Here is a 20259-nt window from a genome sequence, read left to right as displayed (position 1 = left end):
TAAAATCAATATTTAATTTTATCAAAGAACATAATTATATTCCGTATGTATATTTACTAATATATCAAGTAATTTTAAGTAAAAATTCAGTACTTGATTACTTAATTTTTGGAGTACTTAGATTTTTAATTCATCGAACATTCTAATATTGATTATTTTTATATAAATTTTTAATTATCATAAATTTTTTTATATTTTATATTTAGAGTTCTATTTGAGTAATAATTTGTATTTAATTATAATTTCTTTTAAATGTATAATAATTATTACAAAATTTAATTTATTTTTATTTTTAAATGTGAATTTAGTTATATGTTAGAAATAAATAGGGTTGTTTGTTGGTAAAAGTTGATGGAAGTTTTGATTTTTTGTTGGTCATATAATGAATTTTCTGGCCGAGCCCCCCGTTTTTGCAATTCATACAGTAAAGAATTGAAGTCTAAAGTCTGGTTGGTTGACCGTACAATTTACGCTCACCGACGGCAAAACAATAATATATTAGTATTTTGGTTTACATCAACCAGAACTCGCACCGCCTTCGCGAACTTTTCTCTTATGCACAAATAAATTCCTTGCTTTTCCTTTCCCACCCCCAATTTCCATAAAACTCACCAAAAAGAATCTTTCTGGTTTACACGTAAATAAATCCATCTGCATGGCTTAATTCCGAATTCCTCTCATACAATTAAAACAAAGAAAACAAAAAACATCGCCGGCGGAACAGAAAAAAAAAGAATGGAATTGCCGGCAAGGGACTCGATTCTTCTAGAAGACTTCGGGCAGAAAGTGGACTTGACCCGGCGGATTAGGGAGGTCCTACTGAACTACCCGGAGGGCACCACCGTGTTAAAGGAACTTATTCAGAATGCCGACGATGCCGGCGCCACCAAAGTTCGTCTATGCCTTGATCGCCGCTCTCACGGGACGGATTCATTGCTGTCGGATTCTTTGGGGCAGTGGCAAGGACCATCTCTACTTGCTTACAACGACGCGGTTTTTACAGAAGAAGATTTCGTTAGTATTTCTAGAATTGGCGGGAGTAGTAAACATGGCCAGGCCTGGAAAACTGGCCGATTCGGGTAACCTCTCGCTCAGATTGCTTTATACTGATCTTCAGCTTCTTACCTCTTTCTGCATTCTATATATTTATTTGCTTTTTTTTTTTGGGAATATTTTCTAGGGTTGGGTTTAATTCGGTTTATCACTTGACCGATTTGCCTTCGTTCGTGAGCGGCAAGTACGTAGTATTATTTGATCCTCAGGGTTTTTATCTTCCCAATGTGTCAACAGCTAATCCTGGAAAAAGAATCGACTTTGTTTCCTCTTCAGCTCTTTCAATATACAATGATCAATTCCTTCCTTATCGTGTATTTGGTTGTGATATGAAAACTTCTTTCGCTGGAACTTTATTCCGTTTCCCCTTGAGGAATTCTGATCAAGCTGTCCGAAGTAAGCTTTCGCGACAAGCTTATTCGGAAGACGATATTTCCTCCTTGTTTTTCCAGCTTTTTGAGGAAGGGGTTTTCTCGTTACTTTTTCTTAAAAGTGTGTTGTGTATAGAAATGTATACATGGGATGCAGGAGAATCTGAGCCGAAAAAGCTTTTCTCATGCTCTGTTAATGCTCCCAATGATGAAATTATTTGGCACCGGCAGGCGCTTCTAAGATTGTCAAAATCAGTTGTTAACATTACAGGTAATGAGGTGGATGCTTATTCGGTTGAATTCTTGAGTGAAGCGATGGCGGGGACTGAATGTAGAAAAAGAATTGATACTTTTTATATAGTGCAATCAATGGCTTCTGCTTCTAGCAGGATTGGTTCTTTTGCTGCTACTGCATCCAAAGAATATGATATTCATCTGCTACCTTGGGCATCTGTTGCCGCATGTATATCAGATAATTCATCAGATGTAATTTGCCGCTCTTAATATGTCCTACCCTTGTTGGTGTATTATTTTTGTTTTAAAGTATTATTGAATTTTTTTCTTTTTTGTTCTTCAAGATCATATGCCCTGAGTTGTCAATTTCATAATGTGTCCGCTATGTTTTGTAGTTTTATGCTGGTTTGGTTAATGGTAATAAATCTTTGCTTGTGTAGGGCACTGAACATGCTTGATATCACGGCCTTATAAGTTAGGGAGCCTGACATGCTTTTTATCCTGTTTGAACTAATTTTCTCTTGTATGGTACCATCGCAACATGGACTGAATTTCAAGGTTTTTGGTGATCTATGCACAAAACATCTGGCAATGAGCTTATGTCTTACAATAGGTTACCTTGTTTCTGATTCAGCGTAGGAGCATAATAGGCATTTGGTTTTACTAGAAACCAATTTGTAAAGAGTAGTGGCTTACATGGCCAGGCCAGCCTATAGTATGTTTTATAACTCTTGGGGAAATATGACAGGAACTGTATTTTTCCTTTGTTATAATCCAAGATAGGTTACCTAAAAGCACATGTTTTAGTTGTTTTACGTTAACCTTATAAGCTTTTGTATTTCATGTTTATAAAATAGTGAAGAAACCAGTATGTTGCATAATTTTTTTTAAAAGAACTTCTATAGAATGGGTTTCTATTCACAGGGTTTTGCTTTAAATATTGCACTGCCTATACTGTTGTAGACCTGAAGCAGCAAACTTTAATAGAACATATTTAAAAATCTATGGATGCCAGTGCCTTGGTGTGGAAGTGTTTATAAAATTTTGGTTGCTGTTGGAGAGTGGCTGAGTATCTGAGTCAGCAAGTTAAAGCATCTGATGTTTGTTTAAAATAGCTGTGACTAATATATCAGCGTGAGTCTATCATGGTATATAAGTTTTTGTGCACACCTGCCTTTCTTACTTTTTATTGAGTTTTTTGGTGCCCTAGCAGTTATCCTTTCAAGTGAATTTGAATTCTATTCCTAACTACTGTTTATTTGGGCTTCTGAAATCATTTTTCTATCTTTGAAGATGGTTTGGTTTTAACTGAGAAGATTTGTTTATTATTAATTGCTTAGTCTTGCATGTTCTATATAAGTATGTCTAAGTTCTAAAGCAGCAAGCAAAGTGCCCTTTTTGGTTTGACTGGTTTAGTACCTCTTACTTCAAACTTCATACCTGTCTTACTAAAATCTTATATTAATTTGATGCATTTTAAACAGAATGTTGCTCTGAAGCTTGGTCAAGCATTTTGCTTTCTTCCGTTGCCAGTGAGAACCGGGTTGACAGTTCAAGTTAATGCGTACTTTGAGGTCTCCTCAAACCGTCGTGGCATTTGGTATGGAGAAGATATGGACAGAAGTGGAAAAGTCCGTTCTATCTGGAATAGACTTCTTTTGGAAGATGTTATAGCTCCTATTTTTATGCAAATGCTGTTGGGTGTGCGAGAACTGCTTGGTCCAACAAACTCATATTATTCTTTGTGGCCCAAGGGTTCTTTTGAAGAGCCATGGAGCATTTTGGTTGAGAACATATATAAAAATATTAGTAATTCTGCTGTTCTGTATTCTGATCTTGGAGGAGGAAAGTGGGTGTCACCAGTAGAAGCTTTTCTTCATGATGGGGAGTTTGGAAAGAGTAAGGAACTTGCTGAGGCTCTGTTGCAGCTAGGAATGCCTATTGTCCATTTGCCAAGTTGCCTGTTTGATATGTTTCTGAAATATGCTACTTATTTTCAGCAAAAAGTGGTTACTCCTGATACAGTACGCCATTTTCTTAGGTCATGCAAAACTCTTATGAGCTTGAGCAAATCCTTTAAACTTGTATTATTGGAATATTGTCTTGAGGACTTGATTGATTCTGATGTAGGTGCATATGCCAATAACCTGTCATTGATTCCTTTGGCAAATGGTGACTTCGGTATATTTTCTGAAGGCACAAAAGGGGTTTCTTATTTTGTTTGTAATGAGTTAGAATACATGCTGCTTCAACAAATTTCTGATATAATAGTTGATCGGGACATTCCCCTTAATTTACTGAGCAGGCTCTCTGCTATTGCAAAGTCATCAAAAGCAAATCTTGCTGTTTTCAGTGTTCAGCATTTTGTTAAATTGTTTCCTAGATTTGTACCTGCTGAATGGAGATATAAAAGTAAGGTTCTCTGGGAACCAGAATCATGTTGTACTTTGCCAACTAAATCCTGGTTTGTGCTATTCTGGCAATATCTCCAGAATCAGGGTGAGGGGTTGTTGTTATTTGGAGATTGGCCCATTTTGCCTTCAGCCTCGGGGCATCTGTATAGACCTTCTAGACAGTCGAAACTTATCAAGGCAGAGAAACTTTCTGATAGAATGCAAGGCATCCTTGTGAAGATTGGATGCAAGATACTGGACCCTGATTATGGAGTTGCACATCCTGATTTGTTTCATTATGTATCTGATTCCACTTTTTCAGGTGTTTTGGATTCCATTTTTGATATTGCCTCTTCAAATGGCAGCATAATACAAACATTTAACTGTAACTTGACAGCCGAAGAGAAGAATGAGTTACGGGAATTTCTTCTTTATCCAAAATGGTATGTGGGAGAACTTGTTAACAGTTCTAGAATAAAAAATTGCAAGAAACTGCCCATTTATAGAGTCCACACTGCAGAATCTGCTCAGAATTTTTGTTTTTCCGACTTAGAGAATCCTCAAAAGTACTTACCACCCTTTGGCATCCCTGAGTATCCTTTGGGAGGTGAATTCATTCTTTGCTCTTCAAATAGTGAAGAAGAGATTTTGTTAAGATTTTATGAAGTTGAGAGAATGGGGAAAGCTCGTTTTTACAGGCAGCAAGTGTTAAATAGAATAAAAGAAATGCATAATGAAGTTCGTGACAATGTTATGCTTTCTATTCTGGAAAACCTGCCGCAGTTATCTATTGAAGATGCATCTCTTCGAGATTACTTGAGAAATTTGGAATTTGTGCCTACCTTTACTGGTGCACTTAAATGTCCTTCAGTGCTTTACGATCCTCGTAATGAAGAATTATATGCTTTGCTAGAAGACTCTGATAGTTTCCCATCTGGCCCTTTTCAAGAATCTGGCATCTTGGACATGCTGCAGGGTTTGGGCCTTAGGACATCTGTAACTCCTGAAACAGTCATAGGAAGTGCTCAACAAATTGAGCAAATGATGCATGAAGATCAGCACAAGGCGCATTCAAGAGGTAAAATACTTCTTTCTTATTTAGAAGTAAATGCAATGAAATGGCTTCCCGATCAAGTAAGTGATGATCAAGGAGCTGTAAACAGAATATTCTCACGAGCTGCAACTGCATTTAGGCCTCGCAACATGAGATCTGACCTGGAAAAGTTTTGGAATGATCTCCGTATGATTTGCTGGTGTCCGGTGTTAGTGTCTTCTCCATTTCAAGCTTTACCATGGCCTGTTGTATCATCCAAGGTTGCTCCCCCAAAGCTTGTGAGGTTGCAAACAGACTTGTGGCTTATTTCTGCAAGCATGCGAATACTCGATGGTGAATGTTCTTCAACAGCGTTGTCCTATAACCTTGGATGGCTAACTCCACCCGGGGGGAGTGCAATTGCTGCCCAGTTACTTGAGCTTGGAAAAAACAATGAGATTGTGAATGAACAGGTGCTCCGTCAAGAGTTGGCTCTAGCAATGCCAAGGATATACTCTATATTAATGAACATGATTGGTTCTGATGAGATGGATATTGTAAAGGCTGTTTTGGAAGGGTGCCGCTGGATTTGGGTTGGAGATGGATTTGCAACTTCTGATGAGGTAGTTCTTGATGGTCCACTTCATTTGACTCCTTATATACGCGTTATACCAATGGATTTAGCAGTTTTCAAGGAGTTATTCTTGGAGCTTGGTATTCGAGAATTTTTGAAGCCTTCTGATTATGCTAATATTTTAGGTAGAATGGCTGCCAGAAAAGGTTCCTCTCCACTTGATGCTGACGAAATCAGGGCAGCAATACTGATTGTTCAGCATCTTTCAGGAGTTCAGTTTCATGAAGAAGTTAAGATCTATTTACCAGATGCATCAGCGAGGCTACACCCTGCTAGTAATTTAGTTTATAATGATGCCCCCTGGTTTCTCGGATCTGATGACTCCGATACCTTATTTAGTGGCAGATCTGCTGCTGTCTTGAATGCAAGGAGTACTCAGAGATTTGTTCATGGAAACATATCAAATGAGGTAGCAGAGAAGCTTGGTGTCTGCTCGCTTCGTCGAATCTTGCTTGCTGAGAGTGCTGACTCTATGAATTTGAGTTTATCTGGAGCTGCTGAAGCCTTCGGTCAGCATGAAGCCTTGACAACAAGGCTCAAACATATACTTGAAATGTATGCAGATGGACCTGGAATTCTATTTGAGCTGGTTCAAAACGCTGAGGATTCAGGAGCTTCTGAAGTTACCTTCCTTTTGGATAAAACTCAATATGGAACATCTTCTATTCTCTCTCCTGAAATGGCCGACTGGCAAGGCCCTGCCCTTTATTGTTTTAATAATTCTGTATTTAGTCCACAAGATTTATATGCAATATCTCGTATTGGTCAGGAAAGCAAACTTGAAAAGCCTTTTGCAATTGGAAGATTTGGACTGGGCTTTAATTGTGTTTATCATTTCACAGACATTCCCACATTTGTTTCTGGGGAAAACATCGTAATGTTTGATCCTCATGCTAGTAATTTGCCAGGGATCTCTCCATCCCATCCTGGACTGAGAATAAAATTTGTAGGGAGAAAGGTTTTAGAACAGTTCCCTGATCAATTTTCTCCATTTTTATATTTTGGCTGTGACTTACAGCAATTTTTTCCTGGCACTCTTTTCCGTTTCCCTCTTAGGAGTGCTAGTGTTGCATCACGAAGCCAGATTAAAAAAGAAGGATATTCCCCTGACGATGTCATGTCTCTATTTTCTTCTTTCTCTGCTGTTGTTTCAGATGCTCTACTTTTTCTTCGTAATGTGAAGTCTATCTCCATTTTTGTGAAGGAAGGAGCTGGTCATGAAATGCAACTTATGCATCGTGTGCAGAGAAACTGCATTAGTGAGCCACAAACGCATTCTGATGCTTTGCATCAAATGTTTGGCCTTATTGATGCAAAACGACACGGTGGAATGGATAAAGACCAACTGTTGAAGAAATTGAGCAAGTCTATAGATAGAGAGTTGCCACATAAATGTCAGAAGATTGTGGTGACCGAACAGAATTCGTCTGGTGTTGTGTCACATTGTTGGATAACTGGTGAATGTTTAGGCAGTGGACGAGCTAAAACCAACCGTTCAGTAGCTGATGACAAGATTCATAAATCAATCCCCTGGGCTTGTGTTGCTGCACATATACAGTCTGTCAAGGTGGATGGAGAAATATGTGATGTCTTTAGCCAGGAAAACACTTGTGCTGGTGATATTTTTCAACTTTCTATGGCTTCCATTCAGGATAGGAAGAACATTGAGGGGCGTGCCTTTTGCTTTTTGCCATTGCCAATCAGCACTGGTCTTCCAGCTCACATTAATGCATATTTTGAGTTGTCATCGAATCGTAGGGATATCTGGTTTGGTAATGACATGGCTGGTGGTGGGAAAAAACGGTCAGACTGGAATATTTACCTGCTTGAAGATGTTGTTGCTCCTGCATATGGGCACTTGCTTGAGAAAATTGCTTCACTGGTTGGTCTGTCTGAGTTGTTCTTTTCATTTTGGCCAACAACAACAGGATTGGAGCCATGGGCATCTGTGGTACGGAAACTTTATTGTTTTATTGCCGAGTTCGGTCTTCGTGTATTGTATACAAAAGCTAGAGGGGGACAGTGGATTTCAACAAAACAAACTATTTTTCCTGATTTTACCTTCCATAAAGCTCACGAGCTGGTTGAAGCATTATGTGACGCAGGTCTACCTCTTGCAAATGTTCCCAAACCAGTAGTAGAGCGATTCATGGATGTCTGTCCATCATTACATTATCTAACACCTCAGTTTTTAAGATCTCTGTTATCTAGGCGAAAACGTGGTTTGAAGGACAGGAATGCAGTGATCTTGACCCTTGAATATTGCTTGCTTGACTTAAAAATTCCTGTTCAAGCTGATTGTTTGTTTGGTTTACCTTTGTTACCTCTCGCAGATGGGTCTGTTACAACATTTGAGAAGAATGGAGCTGGTGAAAGAATCTATATAGCAAGGGGGGATGAGTATGGTCTTCTCAAGGATTTACTTCCGCAACAATTGGTTTATTGTGAACTTTTGGAAGTGGTTCATAGCAAACTATGTGATATGGCCCAAAGTGAGCAATCAAATCTTTCTTTTCTATCATGCCATCTGCTTGAGAAGCTGTTTTTGAAATTACTTCCAGCTGATTGGCAACTTGCAAAAAAGGTAAGCTGGGTTCCTGGTCATGAAGGACAGCCAAGTTTGGAATGGATAAAGTTGCTGTGGAGCTATTTGAATTCATGTTGTGATGATCTCTCCATATTTTTCAAGTGGCCTATACTGCCAGTTGAAGATAATTATCTCTTGCAACTAGTTAAAAGTTCCAATGTGATTAAAAATGATGGATGGAGTGAGAACATGTCTACTTTGTTGCTAAAAGTTGGTTGTTTATTTTTAAGGCAAGACATGGGAATACAACATCCACGGCTAGAACTTTTTGTCCAGTCTCCAACAGCAAGTGGAATACTAAATGCATTTCTAGCAGTGGCCGGAAATGGAAAAATGGAGAGCATTGAAGGGCTTTTCGCTGATGCATCAGAAGGGGAGCTGCATGAACTTCGTAGTTATATTCTGCAGTCAAAGTGGTTCCATGAAGAGCAGATGACAGACCTGCATATTGACATCATTAAGCTTATTCCTATGTTTGAGTCATATAGAAGTAGAAAACTAGTCAGCCTAAATAAGCCTGTTAAATGGCTCAAACCCAATGGCATCCGCGAGGATATGCTAAATGATGATTTTGTGCGTGCAGAATCTGAAAGAGAAAGAATCATCCTTACAAGGTATTTTGATGTTACAGAGCCATCAAAGGTGGAATTCTATAAAAGTTATGTTCTTAATCACATGTCAGAATTCCTTTCACAGCAGGGAGCTTTTCCTGCCATTTTACATGATGTGAAGATGCTAGTTGAGGAAGACATCTCCATCAGATCTGCGCTCTCTACAACACCTTTTGTTCTAGCAGCAAATGGTTCTTGGCAACCACCATCCAGGTTGATACATTTAAATATCTTATTTGTTTCCAATCAATATCTTTAATTTTCTTATCTGCTGCAAGTTTGCAAGGTTAGCTTTAGGCCAATTAATTTGCAATGTTACCGAAGTTTACTTCCACCTAGTCACTTAAAAAGGCTTTTGTTTCTGCAAGAAACCCATATGTGCAATGATTTGTTTTTTTTAGCATCACTTGAAGAATTCCCTGTTATCAATTTCTCTCTGTGATGTTCTTTGCAGGCTTTATGATCCCCGAGTCCCTGAGCTACAAAAGTTGCTCTGTAAAGAAGTTTTCTTTCCTTCTGAGAAGTTCTCGGGTCCTGAAACTTTAGACACTTTAGTCAGCCTTGGACTTAGAAGGACTTTGGGTTTTATTGGTTTTCTTGATTGTGCTAGATCTATTTCCACGCTGCATGAATCTGGGGACCCGGAAGCAGCAACTTATGGTAGGAAGTTGCTTCTCTATTTAGATGCTCTTGCATGTAAGCTTTCATCTGTGAGAGAAGGTGATGTACAGAGGGCCATCTCGAACAAGCTTCCGGAAAATTATCCAGCATCAGAAGGCAATGGCAGTGAGATGCCGGGGGACCTAATTGATCTAAATAGTGATCTTGTATGTGGTGATGCAGTTGCTGTTGACTTCCCTAAAAGGGAGGAAACCATTTGTAAGGATGATATAGACATTGACAATGTTATAGGCAACTCGATGGATGATATGCCTGAAGAAGATTTTTGGTCTGAAATGAAAACCATTGCTTGGTGCCCAGTTTGTGTTAATCCCCCTTTTCAAGGACTCCCATGGTTGAAACCTACTAGCCATCTAGTATCCTCGGGCACTGTGAGACCTAAATCACAGATGTGGATGGTGTCCTCAACCATGCATATTCTTGATGGTCAGTGTGACTCATTATACATACAACAAAGACTTGGTTGGATGGATCAGCTGAACATAAATGTTCTTTCCACACAATTAATAGAGCTGTCTAAGTCCTACTGCAATCTGAAGTCACAGTCTTTGGTGGAGCCTGATTTTGATGCTGCACTGCAGCAAGGCATCCCAATGCTTTACTCTAAATTGCAAGAACATATTGGTACTGATGATTTTATGGTGCTGAAATATTCTTTGGATGGTGTTTCCTGGGTTTGGATCGGAGATGATTTTGTTTCTCCAAATGCACTTGCATTTGATTCTCCTGTGAAATTTACTCCTTATTTGTATGTTGTCCCATCTGAGTTAGCAGAATTTAGAGACTTACTCTTGGAATTCGGTGTCAGGCTCAGTTTTGATATTTGGGACTACTTCCATGTTCTACAACGCCTACAGAATGATTTGAAGGGGATTCCTTTGTCAGCTGATCAATTTGGTTTTGTCAACTGTGTCCTTGAAGCCATTGCTGACTGCTCATCAGACAAACCCTTTTCTGAGGCTTCTAATTCTCCTTTGCTAATTCCAGACTCATGTGGTGTTTTGGTGCCTGCTGGGGAGCTGGTGTATAATGATGCACCATGGATTGAAAATAGTGCTCTGGTTGGCAAACGTTTTATACATCCAAGTATCAACAATGACTTAGCAAATAGGTTGGGCGTAAAATCGCTCCGCTGTCTCTCTTTGGTAAGCGAAGATATGACTAAAGATCTCCCGTGCATGGAGTTTGCAAGAATAAGTGAACTTCTGTCTCTTTATGGCAACAATGAATTTTTGTTGTTTGACCTACTTGAGTTGGCAGATTGCTGTAAAGCTAAGAAGCTGCACCTAATATTTGACAAGAGGGAGCATCCTCGCCAGTCTTTGCTGCAGCACAACTTAGGTAATGAATCTACCTCTTAATTTTTCTAAGTTTGTTGTTGAATATGTGATATGGGACTTTTTTCCTCAATACGATGGAATTTGCCTTTAGATGTTTCTTTTGTCACACTGCTCAGAATTGGTCCATTAGGCTATGGTAGATTTTTTTGTGGTTGCAAGTGTTGCATAGATCATTGAACCCACAGGTTAAAATGAAAATTAATTTATAACATGCTTGGAAGGAGCTATAGCACTGCAAACTTGTCTCTACAAAGTCATTTACTTCTGAAATGGTAGGTGCAACTTTTTGTACTGGAAGTAATGAGTATCTTCTCCTTCAGTGAGTTTTTCGTATTCTGTATTTTGTAGTTCATTTTTTGTAACAACTTGCCCAGCTTTGTCTTTGCTTGTCAACTGAATGGTATTCTGAATATTGTTACGAGTGTAGTTGAATTTCAAGGGCCTGCCTTGGTAGCTATTCTGGAAGGGGCCAGCTTGAACAGAGAGGAGATAAGTGGTCTTCAGCTGATTCCTCCATGGAGACTTCGTGCTAATACTCTAAACTATGGTTTGGGATTGCTAAGCTGTTACTTCATTTGTGATCTCCTGTCTATCATCTCTGGTGGCTATTTCTATATGTTCGATCCTCGTGGTGTAGCACTTTCTGTATCGTCAAACCAGGCTCCGGCAGCAAAAATGTTTTCTTTGATTGGTAACTTTGTTCTTCCTTTCCTATTAATTTTCTCCTTTGTCACGCTTATACTTGATTTGGTATGTCTTTGCTATCAGAAAATAGAAATCATTTGATTTATGTTTTGACTACCATATGTCATTCATTATCGAGATAGAACAATTTAGTTGTAAGCCCAGTATGTTATTTGGATGAAGTTTTGTGGGCTAATTATTTCATAATGATGGGTTTAGCCTTAATGATGGCCCTTGCCTTATTCCATTTTCCCTCCTTTCTTAGACCACATTCTCTCCCCGAGATTTAGATGCTGTCTGAGATTTTACCATTTTATCTTTGTCCACCTGTGCAAGCAGTTTGAAATGCAAACTTCTGATTTGCAGGTACCAGTTTGACTGAAAGATTTCGTGATCAGTTTATTCCGATGCTAATTGATCAAAAGATGCCATGGTCATCATCGGACTCTACAATCATTCGCATGCCTCTATCACCAGAATGCTTGAAAGATGGACTTGAATTGGGATTGAATAGAGTAAATAAAATAATTGACAGATTTTTGGAGCAGGCATCAAGGATTCTTATTTCCTTAAAGTCAGTTTTGCAGGTAAAGTTTCTTTGTCTTTGTATTCCAATTTTCAACTAAAGCAATGGACATTTCTATCCAAGGATTGTACTTTCCTTGTTCATTTTGTTTATTCATGGAGTTGATGGCCTGAGAAGCCCAATCAGGAGTTTCAAAGCACTCGAGCTGTTCTTTGCTTGGGACAGTAATTACTTGGCCAAGTGCCACTGCATCATTCCAGTCTATCTATTTAGTATGATTTTTTTATTTATTTTATGTTAGGGAAGAAATAAGGAATTATGTGATAATTTACCTGCTTGTACCATTTTCTTCTAAAGCATTAATTATCATCTAAATTCAAACATCCAGGTGTCAGTTTCAACATGGGAGGAAGGAAGTACACAGCTTTGTCAGGATTTTTCTGTTTTTATTGATCCACCATCAGCTATATTGAGGAATCCATTTTCTGAAAAAAAGTGGAGGAAATTTCAAATATCCAGGTTATTTAGCAGCTCAAATGCTGCTGTTAAATTGCATGTGATTGATGTGAACTTATTCCAAAAAGAAACAAGATTTGTGGATAGATGGCTTGTTGTGCTCAGCCTGGGATCCGGGCAGACCAGAAACATGGCCCTTGATAGGTATGCTGAAGGGTTTTATTCTCTGATTAGTGAATGGCATGCAACACCCTGCTTCCCCTTCTTCCCCAAACTTTGTTGACTACTTTAAATCCATATAAATATGTTGTGCTCTATTTGTTGGTTTGCAATAGTTCAAAATGTTTTCTCTTGATTCAGAATAAGAGAAGTTGGCATTTTCTCTACATGCATCCTCTTTTTCTTTGCCTCTTCTACCTAAGAAATATCAGCAGTGTTCTTGATGTTCTTTAACAGTCATCATTTTTGTTCTTAGGCGCTATTTGGCCTACAATTTGACACCAGTTGCTGGAGTTGCTGCTCATATATCCCGCAATGGCCATCCAACTAATGGTCATCATACAAGCTCCATAATGACTCCTCTTCCTCTGTCTGGTGTTGTAACTTTGCCAGTCACTGTTCTTGGATGTTTCCTTGTGCGCCACAACGGTGGTCGCTATCTCTTTAAATACCAAAATAGTGAAGGATTTTATGAGGTGCAGCCTGATGCTGGAGACCAGTTGATTGAAGCTTGGAACAGAGAACTTATGTCCTGTGTTCGTGATTCCTACATAGAACTGGTAGTGGAAATGCAGAAATTAAGGAGAGATCTTTCAACTTCTAGTATTGATTCAAGTTCCAGTCAGGCGGTTGCTTTGTCTTTGAAGGCTTATGGAGATCAGATTTATTCCTTTTGGCCAAGGTCTAATGGTTATGTACGGAGTGATGGAGCTGATGATGATAGTAAAGTATCGTCAGCTGAAGTGCTTAAAGCTGATTGGGAATGCCTGGTGGAACAGGTTATAAGGCCTTTCTACACCCGCCTGGTTGACCTACCGGTTTGGCAGCTGTACTCAGGAAATTTAGTCAAGGCTGATGAAGGTATGTTTCTCTCCCAGCCTGGCAATGGGGTGGGTGGTAATTTGCTTCCTGCTACTGTTTGTAGCTTTGTGAAGGAACATTATCAGGTGTTTTCAGTTCCGTGGGAGTTGGTGAATGAAATCCATTCTGTGGGAATTACAGTTCGAGAAATTAAACCTAAAATGGTCCGTGATCTTTTGAAGGCGCCATCAACTTCTATTGTTCTTCGATCTGTTGATACTTTTGTAGATGTTCTCGAGTACTGCTTGTCTGACATTAAGTTCCCAGCATCATCAAATTCTCATGGAGATGATATGTTAGTAGATCCCTTTAACCCAAATGCTTTTATTAGAGTCACCAATGAAGTGGGTATTGGATCGGACTCCGTATCAGTGTCTAATGTGCGGACTTATCAAGGCTCCTCTCAGAATGCAGCCATTTCAGGTGATGCACTTGAAATGGTAACAAATTTGGGGAAGGCTTTATTTGATTTTGGCCGGGGTGTTGTTGAGGATATTGGTAGGGCTGGAACCTTGGGTCAGAGGGATGATGGAGCTGGTAGCAGTAACAGCAGGAATGGTAATGGAGACCTGAGACTTTTATCGATAGCCACTGAGGTCAAGCGCTTACCATGTCCAACTGCTACAAATCATTTAGCACGCTTGGGGGTGGCTGAACTTTGGTTAGGAAACAAGGAGCATCAGATGTTGATGAGGCCATTAGCAGCTAAATTTGTCCACTCAAAAGTGTTGGATAGGTCCATTTTAGAAGATATTTTTTCAAAACAAGCCATTCAAACAACACTTAAACTGAAGAGTTTCTCATTTCACTTAATGGCTACTCATATGAGATTGCTTTTTCATGATAACTGGGTCAATCATGTTATGGAATCAAATTTGGCTCCCTGGTTTTCCTGGGAGAATACGTCAGGTTCTGGTGGTGAAGGTGGTCCTTCCCCTGAATGGGTAAGAACCTTTTGGAAAAGCTTTGGTCAATCATCAGACGACCTTTCTCTCTTTTCTGATTGGCCTTTAATTCCTGCATATCTTGGTAGGCCAATTTTATGTCGTGTAAGGGATTGCCATCTGGTCTTCATTCCACCTCCAATAGATCCAATATCTGGGAATGGTATCATGGATGCAGCTGCAACACAACATGATCTAACTGGAGTTTCTGTCGATCAAACTTCTGAATCTGATTCAATTCGACAGTACATTTCAGCTTTTGAAATATCTAAAAGTCGTTACCCCTGGTTGGTATCATTGTTGAATCAATGCCATATCCCTGTTTTTGATTTTGCTTTCATGGATTGTGCTATCTCTTGCAACTTGCTTCCTGCATCCAGCCTATCATTAGGGCAAGTTATTGCCTCCAAGCTTGTCGCAACTAAACGTGCTGGCTTTTTTCCTGAACTCACATTGTTTTCTGCTGCTGATCGAGATGAACTTCTTAATCTTTTTGCTCTTGATTTCTCTAATAATGGGCCCAGATATGGAAGAGATGAACTTGAAGTGTTGTGCTCATTGCCCATCTACAGAACAGTTTTGGGTTCTTTCACAGGTTTAAACAACCAAGAACATTGTATGATCTCATCAAATTCATTCCTTAAACCATGCAATGAGCACTGTCTGTCGTATTCAACAGATTCAATTGAATGTTCTCTACTTCATGCTCTTGGGATCCCTCAGTTGCATGATCAGCAAATTCTGGTGAGGTTTGGTCTGCCTCGTTTTGAAGAAAAACATAAGAATGAACGAGAAGATATACTGATTTATCTTTATACGAATTGGCAAGATCTCCAAGCTGATTCTTCTGTAGTTGAAGCTCTAAGGGAAACTAGTTTTGTTAGGAATGCTGATGAATTTTCTTCTGATGTATACAAGCCTAAGGACTTGTTTGATCCTGGGGATGCTTTACTAGCATCAGTATTTTCAGGTGAGAGGAAGAAATTTCCAGGTGAAAGGTTTAGTACAGAAGGGTGGCTCCGTATTCTACGGAAAGTAGGCCTTCGAACTGCTACAGAAGCTGATGTGATACTTGAATGTGCTAAAAGGGTTGAGTTTCTTGGAAGTGAGTGCATGAAGTCTACTGGGGATTTTGATGATTTTGAGACAGATATGACCCGCTGTCGTGGTGAAGTCTCTATGGAAGTGTGGACTTTGGCTGGGTCTGTTATTGAAGCTGTGCTCACAAACTTCGCTGTCCTTTATGGAAATAACTTCTGTAATCTACTAGGGGATATTTCTTGTGTACCGGCTGAACTAGGCCTGCCAAATGTGGGTGTGAAAAGAGTTCTTGCTTCCTATGGTGAAGCTATTCTATTGAAAGACTGGCCTCTGGCTTGGAGCTGTGCTCCTATTCTCTCTAGGCAAAATGTTATTCCTCCTGAATATTCGTGGGGAGCACTGCACTTGAGGAGTCCTCCGTCCTTCGCTACAGTACTAAAACATCTACAGGTATGAAACTTCACCTTTGCCTTCTTTTTATTCCACAGAGCTTCATGTCTAAACACACAACTAACAAGAATTTGACAGATTATCGGGAAAAATGGTGGTGAAGACACTCTTGCTCACTGGCCTACTGCATCAGGCATGATGACCATAGATGATGCTTCTTATGAAGTTTTGAAACATTTGGATAAAATATGGGGCTCCCTTTCTTCTTCAGGTTGCTATGTTCCTCTGCTGTCAACTATCTCTAGAATGGAATGGGTTTATAGCAACTCTTCAAATTTCTTTAGTTTCTTTGAGAGCATCACTATATTTATGTTTTCCTATAGCTATTTGGTTTGTATTTTCATACTAGTTCAATTATACTGATAAGTTCATTGAATCTTGGTTTATGTAAGTTTACCTTTTGCACATCACAGTGGTGGAATTATATGGTTAGAAGACTAAAGCAATGGAAGTTTGGCTTATGCAGATATAGCAAAGCTGCAAGGAGTGGCATTTCTGCCTGCTGCAAATGGAACACGCCTGGTGCCAGCTAACTCTCTTTTTGCACGTTTGACCATTAATTTGGCCCCATTTTCTTTTGAGCTTCCTTCTCTCTATCTTCCTTTCATGAAGATTCTTAAGGATTTGGGACTTCAGGACATGCTATCAGTTGCTTCTGCAAAAGAGCTTCTGTTAAATCTACAGAAAGCATGTGGATATCAGCGTTTAAATCCAAATGAACTCCGTTCTGTGATGGAAATTCTATATTTTGTCTGTGATGGAACTGTTGAGGCAAATATGCTTGATAGGCTTGACTGGAAATCAGATGCTGTACTACCAGATGATGGTTGCAGACTCGTTCATGCAAAGACTTGCATATACATTGATTCATATGGCTGTAGGTTTGTTAAGCATATTCACACTTCTAGGTTAAGATTTGTTCACCCGAATATTCCTGAGAGAATATGCAGAGTCTTAGGCATCAAAAAGCTATCTGAAGTTGTCACAGAGGTATTTTGGTCTTGTTCTGTTGAACTTTTTAGTGATTTTTTCATAGTCTCGTACAATGAAAAATATTAGAGCATCTGTGTTAATTCATATGCTTGTGTTTGCAGAAACTCGATAATGAAGGCAATTTAGAGACTTTGGATGGTATTGGCTCCATCCCATTAGATATTATCAGAGAGAAGCTGTTAAGCAGATCCTTTCAGGGTGCTGTGTGGACTCTTGTAAATAGTATAGCTGGTTATCTTCCAGGAATTAACAATCTGGATTTGGGAACTATACATAGTTCTCTGGAATCTATTGCAGACAAGTTGCAGTTTGTTAAGTGCCTTCATACCCGTTTCTGGCTCCTATCAAGATCTCAAGATATTACCTTTGTATCTAAGGATTCTGTAATTCCAGAGTGGGAGAATGAATCTAGACATCGGACTCTTTACTTCGTTGACAAGTCTAAAGGCTGTATTTTGGTTGCTGAGCCTCCCACTTATATCTCTGTTCTTGATGTTGTTGCAACTGTTGTAAGCCAGGTTTTAGGATCCCCCATTCCATTGCCTATAGGATCTTTGTTTTCATGTCCTGAAGGATCTGACGCTGCGATTATTGATATTCTGAAACTTCATTCTGACAAGAGAGAAGAAATTGAAACCACTAGTAACAATTTGATCGGCAAAGAGATAATGCCTCAAGATGCTCTTCAAGTGCAGCTTCACCCATTGAGGCCATTTTATAGGGGAGAAATAGTGGCTTGGCGGACTCAAGATGGAGAGAAGTTGAAATATGGTAGAGTTCCAGAGGATGTCAGACCTTCAGCAGGCCAAGCCCTCTATAGATTCAAGGTAGAAACAGTGCCAGGAAAGACTGAGTCTCTTCTTTCCTCTCAGGTTTTCTCATTTAGAAGTGTATCAATGGAAAACAGTGTCTCCTCAGCAGTCTTGCCTGAGGATAATCCTGTTATAACTGACAACAGGACTCACAATGAGATGCCAGAAAGTTCTGAACGAGGCAGAACTAAATTTTCTCAGGTTTGGATCTCTGTCTTGCTACCTTCTATGCTTTTATTAGTTTGCTCTTGTGATGCTTGAAATATGATAATAACTGTTGCTTAATCTAATTACATAAAGCCATTTGGATTCTGTATTCGTATTGTCTCTTGCGTCACCTTGGTAATATCCCAACTCCTTCAGAATACTGAACTTGAGCACTCCTGCCCAAGGAGTTGCCAGGTAGTTTATAAACTTTTCGATGGAGTGGTTCAGGTGGCTAATAGTTTATATACATGTGTTTGAAAGGGGGCCGGGGGGGGGGAGGTGCATTTGAGTTGTTGTGGCAACTTAGCAGCAGCCTCTTTGCTTCTTGTAACCAATTTTTTTATTCTTTTAAATCCATCTAGGGAAAGAAAAGGAGAGTAATTTAGATAAAAAGCTACAATTTGGAACTTAAATTTATTTAGATATCTCAGTGCTATATCCGAATTTATTCAAATAAGTCTGGCATCATATGGGATTTATGCAACTAAGCAATTTATTGTATCCTTGTTCCATGGCAATCATTAGTGGTAATGGACTTTACTGTTCTCTTTTATTGTATAGCAGCAACTAATCAGATTGTGTTTATCTTCAATGCAGCCTATTAAAGAGCTCCAGTATGGTCGAGTGTCGGCTGCAGAACTGGTTCAGGCGGTTAATGAGATGCTGTCTGCAGCTGGAATCAACATGGATGTGAAGAAGCAGTCACTACTGCAGCAAACTATAACCCTTCAAGAACAATTAAAAGAATCCCGAACAGCACTTCTGCTTGAACAGGTTCAATTTTTGCTATGTTAAAATGGTTTTGCAAATTCCAGCACCATAATTTGTATTTTAAAACTCCATGTATCTCATCACATCCACACCTTGTAAGGTATTGCTTGTTTTGGTCCGTTCAGTCTCATGGTTGTCAGTCTGAACATTTCAGAGTTGAACTTTAGCACACAGTCGATGTAGGGATTTATGGTTCCTGTTTAGGATCATGATTCATAGCTAATGGTGCTTGAGTGGTGGTATTAGAAGATAAGTATTTAATGTTGCCGCCAAATTTGCAGGAAAAGCTTGATATAGCTGTAAAGGAAGCCGATACAGCAAAAGCAGCATGGCTTTGCCGGGTTTGTTTGAGCAATGAAGTTGATATGACGATAGCTCCTTGTGGCCATGTGCTTTGTCATAGATGCTCATCTGCAGTTTCACGATGTCCATTCTGTCGGCTCGAGGTCAAAAAAACGATCAGAATTTACCGGCCATGACGATCTCAAAGTGCTTTAAGAAGTTATATGGGATTTATGTCCTCAAGTCCTATAAATACAAAAATGCCTGGTATAGTTTCTCACCCATGTTTGATCTGATAAGGCAATAATGAGGTTGGACACAGCTGCAAAATCTCAGTTGTGACATTTATTAGGGGATTTGATCCATTGAATATGTTGTATGATTTGTGTATGCTTCTGGTGTAAATATTAACACAAATACAAACTATTCAAGTTGAAATTTTAAATGTATATCAATCATCTTAATTCTTTGGTCAAACCTGATTCACTGCACTGTTTATATATGTTAATAAAATATTAATAAAATATATTTTTATGTTAATATTTATTTTTTTATAATTAAACTTTAATTTAAATAATATTTATTATTCAAAATTGAATTTGAGTTGGTCAATCTTTTATCCAAGCTAAAGTCAATCCCAAAAACTCTTTCAGCTACTGAAGATCATGAACCGTAAAATAGGTTTTTGCAGCAGAGCCCACGCAAATTCATCTTTTAGCATTTATTTGTCTATAATTCTATATCTGTGATAGGTAATGTTAATATGACTGAGTCTAAAGAAATGTAAAAATAATAATAATAAATAAATAAATTTAATAGTATTAAAATAAACTTAAGAGATTTATTTTTCCTCTCGTTTTCCTAATGTTCATTTTTCATTTTAAAAAACAAAATAACAACTCATTTTTATCTTAAAAACATTTTCACCCAGTTTTATGGTTTTTCTTTCTGATGATATTAAATCATTGTTTCTCTAGAGCTGGTAAAATAGGCTCGGGCTGAAAAGTTCGTCTGTGTTGATTCGAGCCGTAATGGTTCGTGTTGGTGACAGGTCCGAGTTTGAGAAAATTTGGACT

The 20259-nt window shown here is 38.8% G+C and overlaps 1 protein-coding gene across 1 annotated transcript; it reads left to right on the top strand.

Moving 5' to 3' along the window:
• Positions 1 to 411: 411 nt before the first annotated feature.
• On the top strand, positions 412 to 19660 carry LOC107943260 (uncharacterized). Its single transcript, XM_041106853.1, has 13 exons — positions 412 to 1079; positions 1181 to 1910; positions 3143 to 9129; positions 9371 to 10938; positions 11365 to 11628; positions 11988 to 12208; positions 12536 to 12807; positions 13079 to 16118; positions 16197 to 16329; positions 16585 to 17108; positions 17213 to 18124; positions 18728 to 18904; positions 19183 to 19660. The coding sequence occupies exons 1-13, from the start codon at positions 736 to 738 to the stop codon at positions 19378 to 19380; spliced, it is 14370 nt and encodes a 4789-aa protein (XP_040962787.1). The 5' UTR covers positions 412 to 735; the 3' UTR covers positions 19381 to 19660.
• The last annotated feature ends 599 nt before the right edge of the window (positions 19661 to 20259 follow it).

Source organism: Gossypium hirsutum, chromosome D12, assembly GCF_007990345.1.
Source record: "Gossypium hirsutum isolate 1008001.06 chromosome D12, Gossypium_hirsutum_v2.1, whole genome shotgun sequence".
NCBI lineage: Eukaryota > Viridiplantae > Streptophyta > Magnoliopsida > Malvales > Malvaceae > Gossypium > Gossypium hirsutum.
This window is presented reverse-complemented; position numbering and strand designations above follow the sequence as displayed.